A 22,910-nucleotide genomic window follows, 5' to 3' on the forward strand; every position below is an offset into this window, starting at 1 on the left:
GTGATTGGGATTGATGTGAAAAAAAAAAAAAAAAAAAACGTGAAAAGCCAAGAGATGAGAGAGTCATTAAAGAATCCTACGTGATTTGAGGAAATTTGTATATGTATGTATGGTGTGGTCTTCACTTGACACCTAAATTTAGAAAAATCTATTGGGACACATGGCTTAAAATTAGACTCTAATTTCATATTGAAATTGGTGTGATCCTCACATGAATCTAGACACATGTCACACAATTAGAATTCTAATTTGGAATTGCAATCTGGACACGTGGCACAAAATTAGAGTTCTAATTTGAAATTGCAATTTGAGTTTCTCTCTGCTTTACCTATTATTTTATATATAGATATAGATAACAAATATAATAACAAACTACAAATTTCTTCTATAAAAACCTTTCATTACCTAAGAAAATAAAATAAAATGATTGTTTGGTTTGGAGAAAACTATTATATTAAATAACATTTCATAAGCCTGCGTTTGGACTTTGGATTCTCCAACAAAATATGCATCTAACAATATATAGTAACAGATATAATAAAAGTTTTTTTTTGGAGAAACAAATATAATAAAAGTTGGGTCCAAGATGTCATGGCTGCACCAAATGACTGTCTTCTCTAAGAGACAAGTGTCTACACACTATTTTTTTTTTTATTTTATTCAGAAAATATACTCTATGCCAATAGTTTACTTGAGATAAAATTTTAATAAAGTTTCATGAAATTTTAAGTTTAGTTTTAACAAAAATTCAATCACCAAAAGTATCCATAGTTTACTCGGTATAAAACTCATTTTAAGTAGCGTTTGTAAGCCTGTGTTTGGATTCTCAACAAAAATATGCATTTCACTTCAATCTGATTTGCTTTCTAGCTCATCCATATAATCCAACAAACACACATTTTGCATGCAAGGACATGAGAAAAACAGAGAGACCATCTTGGAAAGTTGGTAGAGAGCATTTTCATCACCCCCATGCTGTTGAGAGAGAGAACCATGGCCTTAGAGCAAATCCTTACATTCTCTCTTCTCCATACCTCTCACGGTTGACATATCATTGAGAGGAGCCAAATGACAAATCCAAGAAGACTAGGTGGCTTACCATTGGCTGCATCAACATGTGGACTCTGATACTAGATAAAGAAAGGACTCAGCTAAATCAATTGCTTGCCTTGGAGGGCTCAAGTACATTGTGTAGTTTAGGCTTAAAGGGTCTTTGCTATGACCATGTACTACAATTATTCACTACTAAAGATTCTGATGGAGGTGTCGGTAGAGATTTTTTTTGAGAATCAAGGTGCCAGTGAAGATTACATTAGAAGGAAAAAACCCATATGGAAGGTTCTTTTTAAATGCAAGGCCAAATTAAATTCAAATTTTATAATTAACTCTAAATAAATGTTGAGGAAAAATTGTAAATCAAATACCATTGAGTTGCCTATAATAGAGGCTTCCCATATAAGAAAATGAGGGACACTTAGGGAGAAAAATCATACAAACACTCTCCTAAAATAGAGAGCCATATCTAAGTCTAAAAAACACTTTCTTTCTCATTCAAACCCAAGGTCAATTTTATCACCAAAAAAAAAACCAAGGTCAATTCCTACTTCAAACCAAAGTAAGAATTTTCCTTTTAAGTTCCTTTTGATATAGTTTGGGATTAAGCCAAAGACCCTTGACACTAGATCAAATACATCCAATCATATATCCAACTTGGAGAGATCAAGGCACAGTTCAAAATCGAGTTTCATAGCCCTTCGGATCATAAAGCTTGTTAGAGATCAAATTATAGGAGTTTATTATATTCTTTTATTGTAAATAATCAAACAAAGAATTGTACCCACTTTCATATAAATCAATACAATTTGTTAATTTGTTACACTATTAAGCCTGTAATTTATCTTTTATGAAAAATTTGTGTGCGCACATGGTTTCATTGTTAGGATGTGTAAGGCTTGAAAATGATTGTAATAATTTAGTCCCACACTGCTTGCATAAGAACGAGATGGGTTATTGATAACCTCTCACGGAAATGAAGCTTGTGCCGAGCTCTGTGCTGGGGGCTTGTGACCCAGGAGGGAGCATTAAGTTGGTTTAGAAGGGAATTTTGGGCAATAGAGTGTGTGCATTAAAAAGATATAAGCACAGTAGTTTGCGACCTGTCTCAAGGATGTTATGATGTTGGAGGCAAGTTCATTGGCTTGTCACCATAAAACTATGGTATTCATATAGTTTCTCTCCTGAAAACATGAAACCTGTAAAACTCTAGTGTAACATTTGCTTGTATCTCGACTTCTCAAGATTGATGCTGAACAAAACAACCACCAATTTGGTTCTCCGTGCCATGTTGAAATTAAAACAGTTTTTGTTTTTGTTTTCCTTTCCCCATTTGTAATACCAAAAGAGCAATACTAATTTGGTTTTCATTTTTCTCTTATTTTATGTATGTCCAAATACCAAAGAGCAATTATGTGTGTGCCATGTTGAAAAATGAAAATTAAAACAATAATATTATGGACACAACATTTTTTCACAATAAATTTTACTATTTTTGAAGAGGTTGACTTGATTGTGAGTGACAATTTTACCATTGCTGAAATGGTCGATTGTAAATATTTTCTTATGGTTGTTCTTTATGTCTTGCAATGCGAAATTATCTGGGACTAAAAGGGAGTCATATATAGTTATATACTATAGTCTATACTTGCAGCAACTGGTATGATTGTAAAGTTGTCTTTTCACTCAAAGACGGAAGCATTAAACCACTACCCTCTGGAATGGCTAATTTAGGATTTCATCAAATTTGGTTCACGCCTAGACTTAACAATCGAAGAATATAAAGCTTCCTGGCCAAAGTTGAAGCTAGAATTCTGATGTTTGCAGTTTGATGTAATCTTTCAATTATTTATATATTTATTTATGAGATAATTTGACTATCAAATATTTGAAACTCCTATTCTGGTTGCAATAAACTTATCCTTACTGCATGTGTGTATATCATATATATTTGCAGGTTTTGTTATCACTTATACTATACATAGTTATAAAATGATTAGCTTACTATGATTTCCTATTTCCTTACTCTGTGTTTGTAATTGGTCACACCCAGATTATGTATATCTCAATGATATATAGTGGAGCTCTATTTTTAAATCAAAATTATAGACTTAATTAGTTTAATATTTGCTAATTATCTTCATTCATTGATGATCATGGTTTTTCCATTGTCCAAATCGTGTGAGTGAGCCTTGAAAATGCTGTAATATTTAGTCCCACACCGGTTGCGTAGGAATCAGATTGGTTATTAATATACTCTCACACAAACGACAACATTGCCGAGCTCTGCGACGCGGGCTTGTAACCCAAGTGGGGGCATTAAGCTGTTGGGAGAGTTTGGGCTCTGGGGCTCGCAACTGCCTCGTTTGGTCCAAAGATTAGCAGGTGTAGACGCGCGCATCGTGGGGCTTCTGCCGTACTCCTGTGTTGGTGTTGGTGTACGATGTTGAAGTGTGTATATTGGACGAGGGCACGGAGAAGAAAAGATTCCTCTGTGAACGGTCACTCATTCCAAATGTTACGGAATGGGAGGCGTCGATCTTGTTGGCTTATCAGAGCAACGAGTGTCCTTTGGAGGCACACCAAGTCTCACGAGCCCCGCTGGTCCATTGGGCTGGGCCCTGTTGCTCTACTCCCTTTCTCCACCACCAGCTTTTCTTATTATATTTTTTTTAGATTGATCTTCTTCCTCTCCTTTCATAAATAATCTCATAAACCACCAAAGCCACTCTTGAGCTATGTCTACTCCCATTAAGCAAAACGGATCGTGAATGCTGTAGACAGTTTCAAAGATGCCACTGACCTCTCCTGTTCTCCCAATTATGTAGCCATAAAATAAAATTTCAGTCATTTGCATAACAATTCCCTCTTAAAAAGCTGTGCCTACCCATATGGACTGGAGTTTTGAGTTGAACCCAGGCAGTGAGGAATCTTAAGTGTAGGGGTTGGTAGTGAAGGGAAGTCCAGGGCTGTGTCTGATCAGCTTATTGAGAGAATTACAGGCAAGGGAGTCTTCTTCCTGTGTCTATGAATTAAGGACAAAGCTTCAGGGAGGAGAGAAAGGGAGCTTCGTTGCTTTGCTCTATAGAGCTTTGCCATTCTGCCTATATAGCTTTTTCAATTAGCTATCTTGCACAAGAATGTAAGACGTGACCACAGTGGGGCATCCTTGCTTAATGATTTTCACCAGAATAAACTATGCTTCTCCAATAAGTTTAAACTCTCATAAACCACAAAAGCTGCTCTTGATCTATGTCTACTCCCATTAAGTAAAACTTACATTAATGTACGTAAGAATATTGTCTGTTTATGCAATATCTTCATTTTAGTTTTTAGCCATAGGCCTAAATAAAGCAGACTTGTACTCTTGATACGGATTCCTAAATCTTGAAGGAAATAAACCAAACAAGAATGTTGTTCTGTGATTGTTACTTCATCCAAAGTATTTGTAATATCTTCATATCTACTGCCGGTTGCTTCCCCCACTTTGCACTCTATAGGTGAATCAGAATTGAACTGCCCAAAGCAAACAATGGTAAATGGCTTCATTGCCTTCTGCTTCTTCTTTATTCCTTGCACATATTGGTGACTAATTCAGGTATTTCCATTTTTGAATGTCATTTTCAAATTGGATGACCAGCAATGGTAAAAAGAAAAGCAAGCATTTATAATCTCATCCACTCACTCCTGATGGTAACATCGCACTCTTCCCCCACTTCCATGACACAAAACTCTTCAATCACTAATACAAGAAATCCGCAGGCCTTTGTATTCATCAATCACCTAAATGTATAACACTTTCATCTGCCACCATATAATATGGATTGCACATGATATTTTCCATGGTGCACATCCTTGCTTCCATTATGAAATGATAGAGGACCTGCTACTGTGGCCCTTTCTCAAATGTGCATCCATGTGTGAAAATTTGATTCATCACAAAATGTACATCCCCATGACTGGATTAGAATTGCAAAGCCTAATCAAGCTGATGCTGAACTTTGCTGACACACACACACAAACGCAAATAATTTTCACCATCATCATCCAAAAATCTGAACTTGTAGCTAAATTTATGAATTAATAACAATGATTGTGAAGAGACCAGAACCTTCAACCAGTGACACATTAGGAAACTAGAAAACTGCAACCCATGTATGGACTAGACTTGCATCACTAAATCAAAGCCAAGAATGAACTTTGCCCACGCTGACAAATCATCTTTCACCATTGCCATCCAAAAATCTCTACTTGAACCTAGAAACAGAGAAATCATAGGTCCTCTTCTTCGGCGTGCTCAGTGGCGACTCTAGGAATGTTTGTCAGGGTGGTCATTATTGACCAAAATTTAATATGAAGAGAACTTCATATATTGACCAAAACACACATACACACAGTTTGACAATTTTTTTCTAGGAATTTTCTTATTTTGAAATTTTTGCATAATAGTTTCATTATCAATGTTGCAAGTTACATCTCTTTCAAAAATTTAGTTAGATAAAAAATTTGTAGGGAGTTTTCTTTTTATTTGTAAGGATCTAGTATATTGTTAAATAGGCTAAAATTTAAAGAAAATGTTTGACTAAAACTTAGTTGTAGTCTAAGATTACAATTCTTACTAAACAAATTAACATGACTATATATTTTGAAAATCTAACCGTTGAATTGCATGTTCTTTATGTTCTTAAAACACATGTCAAATTTCACGTCAATTGGATGTTATTTATTATTTGATCTATGAACTTAAATTTTTATGTAATTTTAGACTACAAAAACTCAAAATTTAAAGATTTGATTAATGACATAACTATTAATCTTTGACCTTCTTGAAATTTTGCAAATATGGAGGATATAAGAAGAAAATGTAATCCAATGATGAATCTTTCACAATTCACATCCAATAAAAATAAATAAAAAATTTGAGTGGAGTTGTAGTTTTAGTCTACAATTAAGTTTGTTACCAAATTTTGTCCAAAAATTAATTATGTTGATAAAAAAATTTAGGGTGGTCACAAATATTTTTTAAGGATAATAAAATCATAAAATTTTTAAAATTTATATATAATAATTAATTTTTTTGCTAGGTTAGGGTGGTCCTGTGACCACCTTGAACTCCATGTGGAGCTGCCAATACGCGTGCTCTTCTTTGTCATCCTCTTCATTGTCTTTGTCATCTAACGAGGTCGAAAGAATCTCTTGACCATCTATTTGCACATAGATAGAATTAAGAATGATGTTAGGGATGTGGGAAATCTTGGGCCACTCCTCTCCTGTCCCTCTTTCGCAGCGTTCTAAGAGATTGTACGAAAAATTGATCTCCAATTTCTGTAATGGAGTTGTACGAAAGAAGTTTGGCAGCGACTTTAACTTTGGGCATTCCCAGATTCTCAAATGTTGAAGACGTGGCATTATAGTAAATTTGTTACACTCTTCTTCTTCTTCTCCTCCAATCCCATTCCATTCTTCCCATTCATCCAAATCCCCAAATTCAAGAGATATCAAATTTTGAAATAGTGTTATTATTATATCACCTTTCTCCTTCTCTTTGGATTCTTCTATTCCCATAAATTCAACCCCTAACTTTTTCAATATTTTAATCGTCGATATATCCAATGATTCGAGGAATCGAAGTTTCCCCAAAGGAGGCAAACAATTGAATAAATAAACAATTGAATTGGATTGGATGGTACCAACGAAATCTAGTGCATTGAGAAACCCCATTTATTATGGAATTATTATTGAATTAACTAATCAACTTGCTTTTCTATCGAACATTTTTTTTTTCAATAATTTTCACACACAAAATTTCAACATATTATATTTTATTATGAGAATAAATCCTATTACTTCTGATCTTGGGGTTTCTACGCTTGAGAAAAAAAAAAGGGACGTATAGCTCAAATCATTGGTCCAGTACTGGATGTAACTTTCCCCCACCCTCCCCCCCCCCCCCTCGAAAAATGCCTAATATTTACAACACTCAAGTAGTTAAGGGTTAAGATACTGTCGGTCAACAAATTAATGTGACTTGTGAAGTACAACAATTATTAGGAAATAATCGAGTTAGAGCTGTAGCTATGAGTGTTACATATGGTCTAATAAGAGGAATGGAAGTGATTGACACTAGAGCTCTTTAAGCATTCCGGTCAACGGAGCAACTTTAGGAAGAATTTTCAACTTGCTTAGAGAACCCGTTTCAATCTAGGTCCTATAGATACTCACACAACATCACTTGTTCCTCTTTTTCTTTTTTCTTTCTCTCTTTTTCTTTTTTCCCCTGTCATCTGTTGTTATATATATTTTTTCCCCTTGTTCGAATTACCAATGTTACATATATATATATATATATGTATTTTTTTTTCCCCTAATTCGAATTACCAATAATTTGGTTCTCCTTTTTTCATTTGTTCTTTTTTTCTTTTTTCCTTTTTTCCCTGTCATTTGTTGTTCTTTTTTTATTCTTGCTCAATTTACCAAAAAGTGCAATCTGTAGGAATCAATAGAAAATGTAAAATCCCTTATGATACAACAAATCCAACTCAATTATTGATAGAATAAATATGTCTATCATTTATTAAAATCTCTCTTTTGATTCAATATTGTGGTGTAATGTCTCATTCTTGTTTTCGATGACAAAATAAATCAGAAAATTGATTTTTGTTCAAAGAGAAATCTTATTGGAATGGTCCATATCTAGTTCACCCTTTGGAACTATATCACATCCTTTGTTTTTTCCGTTGTTCAAATTACCATAGCAATTTCTTTTTTCATCATTTGTTCTTCTTCTTTTTTCCTACTTGAATTACCAAAAAGAGCAATTCACAGGAATAAATAAAAAAGGTAAATCCCTTATGATTTGATAGAGTGAATATATTCTCCATTTCTTGAAATTACTCTTCTAATTAAAAATCGTGGTGTAACATGTACCCTTTCTTGTTTTAGTCATGAAATAAATCAAAAATTGGATTTTTGTTCAAAAATTAAATCTTATTGGAATTATCCATTTCCAGCTCATCCTTCAAAACTATATCACATCTCAGATCGAGTGAACTAGGATGAATTGAGATGATATTTTGTAAATAAGTAATTACCTTGAATATATTAACTATTTCTTTATTTTCCAATAGCTTGGAAGTTACAACAAAAACATCTTGTTCTTTTTCAACAATTTCCGATCTCTAGTGGACCTCTCAGTATGATTCAAACAGTATCTCAACTACAGTGTTTTTAGATGAGTTATTATCATAACCTTATTTTGTTTTTAAAAATTAAGTCTTGCAAAAAGCATAATTTTATCTTAAAATTTTATAAATAAATTGGCAATAAAAATAAGTTAACATTTTTAGTTAAAATATACAAACCCTAAGGGTTAACCATTTACTTTTGAACTCAACACTCCTTACCAAGAGTCTTCTAAAAAACACTTTCATTATTAAGTTATTTTTTAAAAAGACGAGAGTTTTTTACTTCAACCAGTTAAGCACCACTCGGTATTTCAAATAGAGACATTTAGAGTTAAAATCCCCCACCCTCAAAAATTGATCTATACGATAAAAAAAAAAAAAAATTATTCTTCTAAAAAAAACCAAATTTATTGTTAGGTTAGGAGAAAACTCTTATATGAAGCATAAAAGGAAAAAATTTACTTAAATAGCGTTTGTAAGCCTAAGTTTGGAATCTCAACAAAATATGCATCTCACATTATATTATAAAAAATATAATAACAAACTACAAATTTCTTCTAAGAAACCTATCATTACGTAAGAAAAGAAAAGAAAATGATTGTTTGGTTTGGAGAAAACTATTATATTAAATAACGTTTCGTAAGCCTGTATTTGTATTCTCAACAAAATATGCATCTCATAATATATATATATATATATATATGTTTTTTTTTTTGAGGGAGTTTCAATCTATGATGTCCGCTCCTGATGATAGCGCATCTCATAATATATCACAACAAATATAATAAAAGTTTTTTTTTTTTTTTTTTTTTTCCTTTTCTAGAGAAGCAAATATAATAAAAGTTGGGTCCAAGATGTCATGGCTACACCAAATGACTATCCTCTCTAAGAGACAAGTGTGTACACACTCTTATTTATTTATTTTTTTATTCACAAAATAAACTTTATGCCAATAGTTTACTTGAAATAAAATTTTACTTATAAAGTTTCATGAAATTTTAAATTAAATTTCAACTAAAATTCAATTACCAAAAGTATCCATAGTTTACTCTGTATAAAACTCTATTGCCAACGTTTTAAAATTTTATTACAAAAAGTTTCCAATAAGTCAAAACAAAAATTAATATTTTATTCTATTTTATTCTAACTATATATTTCATTTTTATTTCTAATATAGTACAATTTACACATCACATATCGTGCTTGCGCCTAGAAACTCAATATATGCATGCATTACACATTGTAAAATTAATATTTTACTTTTCTAGTTTATTAGTTTTGTTTCGATTCATGTAATGAGTTGAGGGAAATCTTTTCAAACCGGTTTTGTCAGTACTTTTATACTCTTTGTGGGCCTAAATTAATCAAAATTCACACGGGCCGAACCGAACCCTTGCCCAGCCCAAAATGCATTCGCCCAAGGACACCTCCGTCAATATATAAAATGTTAAGGACAAAAACTATAATCTAAACTCACTATATAAACCCTAGCAATCCTCATCTTCCTTCAAACTAAGAAGCCTAGGGTTTCCGCAGCTCACCTCACCAGAAGAACCTCACAGAGCTCCACTTCTTCCGCCGCCGCCACGCCACCATGGGTCGCATGCACAGCCGCGGGTACCTCTATCTCTCTCTCTCTCTCTCTCTCTCTCTCTCTATATATATATATGTGTGTGTTTGTGTGTATGTGTGTTTGGATTTGAATGTGATTTGTGGTTTCTGTGATTTTTCAGTAAGGGTATTTCAGCCTCAGCATTGCCATACAAGAGAACTCCACCGAGTTGGCTCAAGATCTCTCCTCAAGATGTACTTTTTCAAAACCCTAATTCTCTCTCTCTCTGTGTGATTTGTGTATTTGTGTGTCATTTCTGTTCGAGTGTTAATGGTGGTGGAAATATATAGGTGGAGGAGAACATATGCAAGTTCGCCAAGAAGGGTTTGACACCATCACAGATCGGTGTGATTCTTCGTGACTCTCACGGTATCGCTCAAGTTAAGAGCGTCACCGGAAGCAAGATCCTCCGTGTTCTCAAGGCTCACGGTGCGTTTTTTTCTTTCTTTTGAGCTGTGTAGTGTGCTACAATTTGGTTGAGAAATGATAGATAGGTAGTTGTCATTGTGAATAAGAGGAGAAATTATATGGTATACGCATTCGTTTATTTTTCTCTTCATATGTATTTTATAATAAAAGATAAACAGTTACGATTAGGTGCTGTTTGGGTTCTCAGAAAAAATTGATTGCTATGATGTTTGTGTTAGAATTCTGAGAAAATTTTGTTTGGTTTAGGAGAGAAAATGTAGTGTGACACCATTAGGTACTGTAATAATATGTGTACCGTAGAATGAAGAAACAGAATTCCGATTATAGTATTTAAGCAAATGAGTAGCTGAACACTAAAGAGAAGTTATCATTGATCTATATAAGAACATGATTATTAATAGATATCGCTGTTATTTATTAGCTGAATTAAAAAAAAAAAAATTGTAACTATGTGTGAGGAGTGGAAGAGTTGTTAGATGTGAAGAAGAGTTTTATGTGTTTTCTGTATTTGTGTAGTTGAAGAAAAGGGGTTATTAGATGAACCCCAGAATGCTGAGATCGTATTAGAGCTAGCTTGGGTTGTGGGTTTTTTTATTTTATTCATTAACTGTTGGTGTTTGTATATGAAAATACTGAGATTATAAGGAATTAATTGATGAACCCCATATGTTGGAATTGAAATTGAGCTAGCTTGAGATGAGGATATAATTTTTTTAATACTTATTCAGTTCAAAAATGGTTATCTCAGAATTTAAAGAAATTATTTGATGAACCCCAGATGTTGGAATCTAATATGAGCTAGCTATCAATGGATTTTTTAATTACTTGTTGGGTTTGCGAATTAAAATGTATGTAGCATTTGTCATTTGATTCAAGTTTCAGGCAAAAAATTCTTTCAAATAATTGGTATTTTGTTGTGATCTTCTCACATAAGTGGGTCCCTCATTTGTGGACCCTTCATGCATATGATAGTGATGGTGCATATACTGTTATACAAGATATCATCTCTATTTTGAAATGTTGAGGTTTGGTTTTTGTGGGTTTTTAATGGTTTTTTTCTTTCATTTTGGTTAGGTCTTGCACCAGAAATTCCAGAGGACCTGTACCATCTCATCAAGAAGGCTGTGTCAATTCGTAAGCATTTGGAGAGGAATAGGAAGGATAAGGATTCAAAGTTCAGGTTGATTCTGGTTGAGAGCAGGATTCACAGGCTTGCTCGCTACTACAAGAAAACAAAGAAGCTTCCTCCAGTCTGGAAATAGTAAGTCTTCTTGTAATATGTCAACATTTCTCTAGATACTCGGGGTATAGTTTAATGATTAATTTATAAGTGAGTAATTGATTATCTTGTTGCTTTGCATTTACATATTTTAATTAGGGATTTTATATTTTGGGTTTTTTACTGAAAATTTTCTTTTTTAATTTGCTCTATGGCTTCTTATGTTGGAGATCTGATCTGTGCTTTGGGAGCTTCAAATTGTATGAATCTTATTGCTAAGGTTATCATTGAAGGCTTGTGCATAAAAGAAATTGAAATCTTGTATTGTTGTTGTATGTTCTAATGCATTTATTTCCTTATTATTTTGTGCGGTTGAAGGGCTTGGTTTGGGTAGAGTAGCAGTCTTGAGAAATTATAGGTGTATCATGTATGAATATGCTGCCTATGGCTGTGATGTCGTTCATTAGGTGGTGGTGATTTTTTTATTGGTTTTCCTTTGGGGAAAGATTAAAGCATGTTTATGGCTAGGGGAGTTTGACTTTGTTCAAGTTGCCCAAAGAAAGATTATTAAAAATTAGATACTGTGATTTTAGTGTGTTACCTGCCATCAGATTTTATTGATTCTATTCTTACTGTGGATTGAAATTGCATATCAGTTGGATGTGAATCCAGTGCACAGTTGTGTTTTCTTATTTTACTCCATCTTCCCTGCTGATTTTTTCTTGTGGACCTAAAGAACTGCGTCACTAACCAACCTGTTATTTATGCAGTGAGTCAACCACCGCCAGTACCCTTGTTGCTTAAATGAAGTATGTAGCTCAGCATATTTTTAGTTATCCTTGGAGGTACGGGTATTCTGTGTTGGCAAGATGGGTCTTCAAATTCCAGAAAGATTTGTCCAGACAATTTATAACTATCAGAAGATTTTGTTGTGCTTCTTCTATAATAGTAGTGAAATTTGAACCAAAGATTTTGTATTTGGATTTTGTTGTTTATTTAGTTGTGTTTTTGTACTTCCATTTTTAACTTTTGTGGTCTAGTAGTTTTTAATTTTAAACCTTTTGGTTTTAGAGATATATAAATCCTTAATTTTGCTTCAATTTTAATTTACAATTATTTGTTAGTTTCTCTGTGAAACAGAGCTGAAGGCTTAAATTTTAACTTAAAATTATTTGTTAGGCCATCTGATAAGGCATACTTGGCTATTTTTCATAGAATATTTTCATGGCTAAAGTTAAAAATTGGGCCATTGGAATATTGTATCTTCGGATATTTTTTTGTAAGAGTATTACCCCCCCCCCCCCAAAAAAAAAAAACAAAATAGGTGCCATCTTACTGAATCCCTATAAATTCTGGGCTTAGTTGAACATTTGTTCCATTTTCAGTGCGTAATTCTGGTGTCCGAGGAATCGATTTAGGGACCATTTTAATACACCCTTAAAAGGTTAAAAACTGAATTAAAATATTTGATTTGTTTATTTTTATTTTTATATTTATTTTTTTGGGTAAATTTTGCTTGAAGGAAAAGAGTCTCAATTTTTAAAGCAGGTCTGTTTGATTATTGTTTATTTATTAAAAATTGAAAATTTATTGTTAAAAATACTATAGTAAAATAATTTTTGAAAGTAAAAAGTGACCCAAAAATATCGAATAATTTTTTAAAGTAAAAAGTGACTCAAAAATATCGTCGTTTTGTTGTGTTTGGTGCTTTTATGTACGGTGCTGTGGATCCTAAAAAAAGGCCCAAACAAACGCACACCTAATTTGTCTGCCCTTTTTTTTTTCTTTAATGAAACCTATAACTGGATTGTTTTAGTAACTAGAGGTGGGTTCGGATGGCTTATATAATGACTTGAGCTCATCTAATTGGCAAGCTTGTCTTGCAAATGATCATTGGATAAAATTTGAAATCAAGCTAAGTTGGATAGGGACTCGAAAGTCGAAACCAAGTTCTCTTCTAGAGAAGAAGTGGATAATGTCAATCAAATACAAGTTATACAAGTTCAACACTATATAACTTAAATACAACGCATAAATGATAATTTGATACCACATAGAAAAAGTGTCTAATTATGCCCAGTAGTTTCATAGAGTAACTTTGAATATATATATATATATATATATATTCCCACCAATATAATGCTTCTGAAGATTCCTAATAATGGTGTTCATTTGGTTTCCTTTGGCACAAAAGGACAACAATAATGAGGTCTAGATCTTTGAATTGAAGGCTTCTAAACTCTACGTATTTTTCGTATGATTCTCCAAAAATTTGAGTTGAAAAGTGGAAAAATTCACTTTTTACTATTTATTTGTCACTATTCACCTGTTACTGCTCACTTGTTACTGTTCATAATACTGTTCACTTTGAATTTTGCCTATTTAAGGGGGGTTGTCCCTTAAGTTTAAAACAGGTTTTTTCTTTCCCAGAGGTTTTCTTTCGGAAAGAACTTGCTTAGAGAACTTCCTCTTAGAACTATTTCCTTTTTGAGAGCCTTTCTTTGAGAGAGTTCCTTGTTTCACTTAGCATTTCCTATTACCTTACAGTCTTGTACCTAGAACTAGTACAAGCGTTGTAATTGTTAACCTATTCTCTTGAGATCTTATAATCACTACTACTACTACTATAAGTGTTTTGTGCTATTTTCAATAACAAGTATTTTCAATTTTCTGTTCATTATACTACTTGTTGCTACCGTCATCTTGGACAGTTCTAAATTTTTATTGTTTTCATATATACTGCTTGACTGGTTTTACCGCCTTACTGCTACTTTTAAATTACTTTGATTATAACTGCAATACCCTAGCAATGGCATTGGCATATGGTTTAGGACCAAAAACAGAAATTCTATTTGTGCTTCCCGTGAAATGATAATCTTTCCATAGGTTCTAAGCAACATCAAGAATTTGATTATTAAAATAATTTATTCAACATTCTACAAGAGCAAAAGGATCCTTGAAGGACAAGTGAGAATTTCCTTCAAGCCATTGCCCTTGGTGAGTGTGACCATTTATGAGAATGAGATGTTTTGAGGGCTGGACATTCATTTAGTTATCTCTTTCCTATTTTGGCAAAGTGTTCCAACATCTTATGGAAACAAAAGATCTAATGGAAGAGCTTTCAAACCCTTTAATAGCAGTCTGAATAATTTGTGGAAGCTGACTGGCTTGTTTATGGCTTATTAATTTTATGAACCTGATAAAGCCATATTCAAACATTTGAGAAAGCCAGTTAGGATCCCTATCATCAACATCATCTGAATCATTATCAGCAACATATGAACCATCATCATAATCAATTAGGAGACCAGGAAATGGATGTTTCTTTTCATACACTCTAAGACTACTCCCAAAGTGTTCTTCCCAGTCTAGTTGGATAAATACATTATCAGATTCATCCAATTCATCAGGATCAGGAATATTAGTTGAAACAAGTTTCTTGAAATATTTGAACCATAGGTCAAAAGACCTAAACATAGCCTTGCTTTTCAATATACGAGATTGTATATCTGTTGGCAAGTTGGCAATAGCACTTCTTAATAGAGATTGGGTCTTAAGACTCAATCTAGCATAATCAGTGCCCATTATAGTCTTTTTATCCATTAAATGGATTTCCTCTTTGCCAAAGAGTTGACTAATGTAAGCTTCAAGGTGGCTTTTAAAAGCCTCATTTCTGAAACAAGATTATTTTTTGAAACAAGGTTGGCATTAACAGGGCCATTTTCGAAAACAATGTTGGCATAATTGGGGTCATTTTCTGAAATAAAGTTGACATAATGACTCATATAAACCTCATTTTGTGCAGTAAGGTTAACAAGGTGGATTTCAAGTGCTCGGAGGGTTCTCAGGAAGAGGTTGTGGTGGTTTCTAATAAAAGCAACTTGAAGGTTATCTAGAATAAATTTGATAGAATCTGGTAGTTCTGAATAGGTTCCATTGTGGAATTGTAACCTTTTAGACAAAACTTCTTGCAAAGCAATTATCACATCACCACTGGAATATGTCACCTCTGCCGGGACAAATTCCTGTTGATCCTCTGGATTTTACTCTAGAAGATGCACCTTCATGCATTACAAAAAATTGTCCCGCTGGGAGCCTTTTGTCTTGAGAATAGCCCTGTGCTGGTGCTTTTCCCTTGTTCCTCTTCTCTGCCAAGGAAGTCATAATAATCCACTTACTAGTGGTATAAATATTAGTATTATTCCACTTATTAGTGGTACTTATCCACGTAACATGCGTCGATTCCTGCAAAGAAATATTGATAATGTTAGGACAATCGATAATAGTTAACATTTTGGTGCTATGAGTATTACCTTTAGCAATATCTGTAAAACATTGGCAAGAACCTATCATTAGCTCTTGGATAAGCCACATTAATAGGGAAGTTTTCAACATAAGACAGTTTATCAATGTGTATTTTTTTTATGGCAAAAAGCATTAGGAGCATCATAGCAAACATTATCAATAAGAATTTTCTAAAAATTATCAATTTTTAATTGCAATAATTTATTAGAAAGTTGTTTAGTAATTTTCTTGTATCTTACTTTTTGCTGAAGGAAGTTAAGATGTTTGGTTTCAGCATGAATCAAATTTAAAGCATCATCAATATCAATTTCAAACTTTGAAGCAAATTTGAATTTTACTTTCTGTCCAAAAGGATCAATAGTAATTCCATCATACTCAATAAGAAAATGATACAAAGCATTTATAAATGGCAAACCAAGAATTACTTTATCGGTCATGTTTTTAACAAGAACAAAAGGAATCTTGAAACAGACATTATCATGACAAATATGAGCATTATTCAATTCATATTTGATCTTCATTTGGGAACCATTAGCAGAAACCAATCTTTCAGTTGATTTTTCAAAATATTTTGAAGGAATTAATCCTTCTTGGATACAGTTCATATTCGCACCAGAACAATCATAGCAATAACAGTGAAATGATAATCATGAGAAACAACAATTTTAATTTTTGTAAACCATTTTGGAGGAAGCAATTTATTAACAAGATTGAGTTGGGAATTATCAATAATACCTTTATCAGCAAGAAGAGCCTGTTGACTGGATTCATCTCCATCTTTGTGCTCATCTTGTTCATCATCAGATTTATTAATATTTTTATCAATTTTTAACATTAACAATTCTTGTTTGAGATTATTGTTATCACTTTTAATGTTTTTAAACTCATTTTTTAATTCAATTATTTCTTGTTTAACAACAGTGATCTCATGTTGAAGATCATTAACAGTTAAGTCTTTGGATTTTTTTTTTTATTAAATATTTCCAAAGTTTCTTCAAAGCTTATAGTTGATTTTAATTTTTTACCAAATTCATCTTTTATCAATTTTTTTTTTAAACTTATCCAGATATTCTTTTTGCAATTCAGGGTTTTGGATTTGACTTATCAATTGGATTATTAAACTTTCATTTTCTTCACTTTTAGTGAGAACATTAACAGATTTAATAACATTGCAACAAGAATATCTACAACCAATTTTAATATTAGGTGAATCAGAAGAATTAGTAGCAAATTGATAGCAAGAATCAGATGAAGAAGAGAAGTCATCTTCCAAAGAATCAGACGAATTGTTTGATTCAATGATTCTGAATAATTCTTCTTGATCTTTATCATTAATATTTAACATGTTAAACTTATTCTTTAACTTACCAGGTTTTTGTTTGCAATCTTTACTAAAATGTCCAGGTTTACTACAGTTAAAACATTTACCTTTACCTGACCTTTATTTATCATATTTTTTAAAAACATTTTTCTTTTTAGCATAAAAATGATTAGGTTTAACAGAGTTGCTTTTGTATTTTTTATGGCTATAATTTTTGTGACTTTTATCATATTTTTTCCCTTTTTGCCTAGAAGGAGCAATAGAGGGCAAACCATATTGTTCACAAAAATTACCCATTTCATATTTAACTTTTCTCTTATTCTTTAATTGGTGTTATATATATATATACCACTGCTCTACTACTCCATGCGTAAATGATAATGTTCAAAGAGATTCTTTTGGCTTTCAATCATTTCAAAGTCTACTATTGCTTCACTGCTTCCTGATGTTCAAAGAGATTCTAACAATATCCAATTAGTTTGTTTTATCAAATGTTCCGTTCTAGTCTATGTCTTCAAGTAATCTTCTATATCTCATTAACAGTCTCTTAACCAGCTACCATAATATTATTATTATGAGTTATAAAAGTAAAAAATAAAAAATAAATGTCAATACGCGGCGTTTTGGGTCGTCATGCTTTGGAATTGGGCTCTTCACACACAGACGGTTGATTTGAAGCCCATATTGTCGTCTTCGCCTTCATACGTTTTGCAATACAATTTGGCGCTTTTACCAAAACCCCCAAAAACCCTAGGAAACCCAGAACCAGAACTGAACCACCACTCCACTAACCCTAGCCCATATTCACAGTCCACAGAGAGAGAGAGAGAGAGAGAGAGGGAAAAAAGCGAAAATGGTGTTAGGGTTAAGAGAATTCACAGAGAGAGTCGGAGACGGTGCCGGAGAACCGGTTCTAGACTCCGATAACGGCGAGGAGCTCATGCACGTACAGCACTCTGTCGCCATCGTTCTCGGGAATCGCGTTCCTGTTTCCCCTGGCACTCTCTACATCTCCACCAAGTACTCTCTCTCTCTCTCTCTCTCTCTCTGAATATGTATGTATATATGTTGTGTGAATCCACTACTTTTTGCGCTAGTAAAAAAGAAAGTGGGGATAGAGAAGAAAATTGTGGATATTATTTGTTCCCATTGGACAACAAAAAACACTAATTTTGATGTAAATTACTTAAGATTTCATGAATATGGGTGAGCTGCAATCTATGAAGCATGGACACTGCAATTATTGAAATACGTTGGAATACATTTTTTTTTTTTAGTTTTAATAAATAATAAAAACTATCAAAATCTTTTCAAAGACATATATAAAATCAAAAGGTTTAAAAAAAAAAAAAAAAAATTGTCCCGAGCGTGTTTGACATTGGATTTTAGAGTGTTTGTGCTTCTTAGCTAGGAAGCACAGACATGGGTACGGTATGGCATGCCTACATGAGCAATTTTTGAAAAATTATAATATGAAATGGCCGGTATAACACTGGTATGGCTCGGGTTTGGCACCTAAATGAAATGTTCGTGCTTCCTAGCTTCTTAGTTTACAATGCTCTTGAACCCATGACCTTGCCCTCAGTATCGTTCTTGGTGTGGAGGTGCTAAGCTGGTTGATGATATGTGATAAAATTTCCTCAATTTTGCCACTCAATAGAGTCTAAAAGGAGAATCATTGAAACAAATGTAGGCCTAGTGGTAGTCTTTGGTTGGCTTAGGTAGTAGGTAGGGTATTCTACTTGCTTGCGTTAATGAAAAGATTTTATGCAGTGTGTTCAATGCTTCAATGTGTTGATGGGCTTTTGCAGGCAAGTTGTGTGGTTGAGTGATGTGGATAAGACCAAAGGTTATGCAGTTGATTTCTTGTCTCTGTCGTTGCATGCGGTTTCAAGGGACCCTGAGGCCTATCCCTCTCCTTGCATATATACTCAGGTATGATATTGTTAAAATCCATCAATTTACTGAGTCATCAATGATTATTTAATGATTTTGTTTCGGGTTTATCTTGTTCAAAATGTCTTATCTAGGTTAAAATGTTTATTGTCAATAAATTGGGTTAAAAAAATTATTGTTTTATGTTTTGAATTTTGGGGAATGTAGTTACCAATTTTTAAAATTCAACAATTGATGATCATGATGTACCATGACTACAGCCCAATATAGCTTTGAAACTAAGCATTTCAGGCTTTATTGCCAATGCTCTCCTTTTTGGGTGAAACATCAAACTGTCTTTTAAGTTGTATTAAACTCTGAAGTATTTCAGCTTTGCATATGCTAGTGACTCTTGGCTTAGAGTTTAGAGCTTACCGTCTTTTCTTGAATTCATGATCCATATTTGATAGGATGTTGATCATGAGTTGATTATGCACCATATCTAAGGTCAACTTCTCCAAACGTGTTGGTAGGCATCTATTGTCGGCTCCCTTCATCCAATATGTTCTGGTCAAGTGATAGGTTGACTCTCAACCCAAGTTCAGCTGACCTATGATCTCCACTACTTTTTTGACCTACATGATAGAACTTTATCTGTTTAAAATTATTCTACAGAATCTCGGTAATCAAGAGCTTGCCTATTCTAATCCCTCATTCCTTGGGATTGTAATGAGTCCACGTCACGACATCATGTTACTAATAGATATACTGAGTGTGCTAAATGACCATCAAATTAGGTTGCATTTTTTAATATGCACTAGATCTATTTCACACAGACAAGGGTTTAGGAGTTCCCCCTAACTCAAACTGAACCCAATCTGTCTAGCACCAAAAAAAAGAGCACACCTAAGACTCTCTAAGGTTCCAAGAAGCTCAAAATAACTTTCAAGTCGTGCCCATATCCCTTTTCTTCAATAAAACCCAAAACAATCTTTAATGTTAAAAAAACTTTGTATCAAAAAAGAAATTTCAAATCAGTTCTGGTTGTCATGTCATTGAGCTTCGATGCAAAGAGATGATTCTGATCAATAATGAAATTCATAAATTAACGTACAGGTTATATGCTAATCAATTCCCATAAGCAAATCATATCTGGAACGTTTCCCTATATATTTTGCACATCTAAACTTTTCCATATATTTTTTTCTTTTTTAGTAAGAATTTCTCAGTATAGTTGTGTTACTTGTGTACATTGAGTCAATCTTTGCATCAATTCTGTCCCTTCTAAAATTACTAGACATCCACTTGTCTTTCTCCATTATAGAAATTTTCAACTTTATCCCCTTTTGATTTATGACATTGCTTGTTGTTTTGTTTGAAGATTGAAACGGAAGCTGAAGAAGACGAGTCTGAGGGCTCAGATTCAGAAAGTAGCGATACCTTGGATTTATCCAAGATCACAGAGATGAGGCTCATTCCATCAGATCCAAGCCAATGTATTCTTCCATCTTCTCTATTTCGTCCTGCAGCTTAATACTAAAATAACTGCAATGCCCTTTTTCTTTTTTTGTTAGAACAATATTGCCATTTTGCATTTTACAGTTGTATTTTTCTTCTTGATATTGGTAAAGGGTAACTAATATCCATGTTGCTTGTGTGATAGTGGATACTCTGTTTGATATATTCTGTGAATGTGCTGAGCTCAATCCTGAACCAATTGATGGTGAGTATCATTCTTTTATACTGAATTGGACATTGTTTTGAATTTCTGATTTTTCTTGATGTTGTATTAATTACATTTTCTTCTTTAGCTGCATACCCTTTAATTTTTCGTGTATGCTTTCTTCAGGAGAAGAAGAGGAGCACAATTGGATTTTTAGTGCTGATCAAATGGTAGATGAAGTAGCAGGTATTGGGTGGACAGTTAAAATTGATGCTTGTGTGTTTGTTTGTTATTAATATACACCTTTTTAACATGTTTGTATTTTCAGAGGAAGGCGATCATTTCTCTCAAGATCCAACCAACTCAATTGGTCATTCAAATGGGGATCATGATCTAGCTCGTACGGTTCTTGAGGTAGGCCTGTTGGTGCACCTTTTTTGTTGTCTTGGTGCTCCTACATTTAGTGCCATATGAAATGATAGTCTTTTTCACCATTGTATGTCCTATGATATTCATGAGTTCTCTCTCTCTCTCAATATGTACTTGATTTTTTTTTTTTTTTGTTGGGGGGTGGGGGGGGGGGGGGGGGGTGTGGTGGGGCAACAGTATATTCTGAAGATATATTTTTTATTCTGAACAAAGTGATAGGTAGATATTTGCATTTAATATCATGATCATTGAGAAACCACATATTTTGTCCAGATCTTTCATTTAGTCGACTACATCTTTTATAATTTGTTTTGATATTGGTTCTTTATTGCTGGTAAGTTTGGCTAATGCAGTAATGATGATTTGATGATATACTGTATATATCTATCTGATTGCCTTTGAAAATCCGAATATTTGCAGTATCTTCCAATCCTGGTTACTTTTACACTTTTAAAACATGTTTGATTGATTTTATTTTATTCCACTACAGCTTCAAATCAACGATCAACGATTTGAGGATGCTGATGAGATGGATGATGACCATGAAAGGGGCCATCATTGAGCTTCTATTTCTTCCTATGTTGCAGCTTCTAGAGTTTTCTTTATTCTTATGTTATGTACCATTTCTTGTCCTGTACCTAGAGTCTTGCTGTATATGTGAACCATCATTGGAGGTATATTTAAAATAAACTTCCTGACAAAAGAGCAGCAATATTTTCTGTTTACTTTCTCTTTAACCAATTATAAGGTTTTGTGGAATCCAATTTTCAGAGTAACTAGAAGCAAGGATTTAACATGCAAATCATGAGATTTTTGAAACCTTTAATGATTAGCTTACACTATCACTTGTATTTAGTATTGACTATAAATTCGGATTTTGGACCTCATTGTAAGAATAATAAAATTTAGAGTGCGGTGGAAACAAAACAAACATAAACATACCTCCATTCATAGTTGTTTAAATGTTTGGAGAAAAAGAAGACTCACTATATAATAGTGTATATGTAAAAAGGTCTTCTAGTCTATGGCCTTTACTTCACATATTTTCTTTTGACAGAGACAGGTTATATCTCCTTTTATATCTAATTTTTTACGTATAGCTTCCATCTTTACATCATTTTGTCTTTTAATTTTTTCTAACATCTCTTTTACTATGCCTTTTCTTATCATTCTTTTTTCTTTGTCTTCATCAATTATGTCTAGGTTCTTTTTTTGTATTATTTCTATAGCATTAGGATTCTTTCCATTGTTTTTTATACATGTTGTTCTTCCCATTATTAGATCATCTTTCTTATTACAACTCTTTTGTTCCCACAAAAAGACATGGAGTCACTAAAAAACAAAGATATAAAGTTAAATACAATACGAAGAACTGAGTCTTCAAAGGATGAAGAATTAGAAGACAATCAACTGACAGGCTTGACAGATTCATCAGACATAGATAATTTAGAATCACAATTTACAGAAATAAATTAACTTTAGGATATTCAGCGCAAGATTGCAAAAAAGGAAGAATTGATGATATATACCCCAAAAAGAATTGGTATCCTAGACCTACTTCCCCTGATTTACAATTTTAAGAAAGACATACTTTTGTTAATTCGTCTTATTCGCCAGATTTGATATATGAATGGAATATTGATGGAATATCAGAATATGAAATAATAAACCTTTTACATGAAATGACCTTGCTCACTAATGTTTATAAGAATCATGGAATATTAGACCACCAGATAGCCCATTTAATTGTCACTGGTTTTACTGGCCAATTGAAAGGCTGGTGGGATCACTATTTAAATAATGATGACAGAAATAAAATA

General features: G+C 33.1%; 2 protein-coding genes across 2 annotated transcripts; both read left to right on the forward strand.

Annotated features, from left to right (window-relative positions):
• Positions 1–9,697: 9,697 nt before the first annotated feature.
• LOC126699262 (40S ribosomal protein S13) lies at positions 9,698–12,597 on the forward strand. The gene is made up of 5 exons (XM_050396994.1): positions 9,698–9,854; positions 9,971–10,043; positions 10,140–10,278; positions 11,353–11,539; positions 12,268–12,597. Exons 1-5 carry the CDS (start codon positions 9,832–9,834, stop codon positions 12,299–12,301), a joined length of 456 nt encoding a protein of 151 aa, XP_050252951.1. The 5' UTR covers positions 9,698–9,831; the 3' UTR covers positions 12,302–12,597.
• Positions 12,598–17,808: 5,211 nt separating this feature from the next.
• LOC126699613 (chloride conductance regulatory protein ICln) lies at positions 17,809–21,892 on the forward strand. Its single transcript, XM_050397535.1, has 7 exons — positions 17,809–18,143; positions 18,935–19,058; positions 20,380–20,494; positions 20,662–20,721; positions 20,848–20,907; positions 20,990–21,075; positions 21,581–21,892. The coding sequence occupies exons 1-7, from the start codon at positions 17,977–17,979 to the stop codon at positions 21,650–21,652; spliced, it is 684 nt and encodes a 227-aa protein (XP_050253492.1). The 5' UTR covers positions 17,809–17,976; the 3' UTR covers positions 21,653–21,892.
• The last annotated feature ends 1,018 nt before the right edge of the window (positions 21,893–22,910 follow it).

This window comes from Quercus robur, chromosome 9 (assembly GCF_932294415.1).
Source record: "Quercus robur chromosome 9, dhQueRobu3.1, whole genome shotgun sequence".
Lineage (NCBI taxonomy): Eukaryota > Viridiplantae > Streptophyta > Magnoliopsida > Fagales > Fagaceae > Quercus > Quercus robur.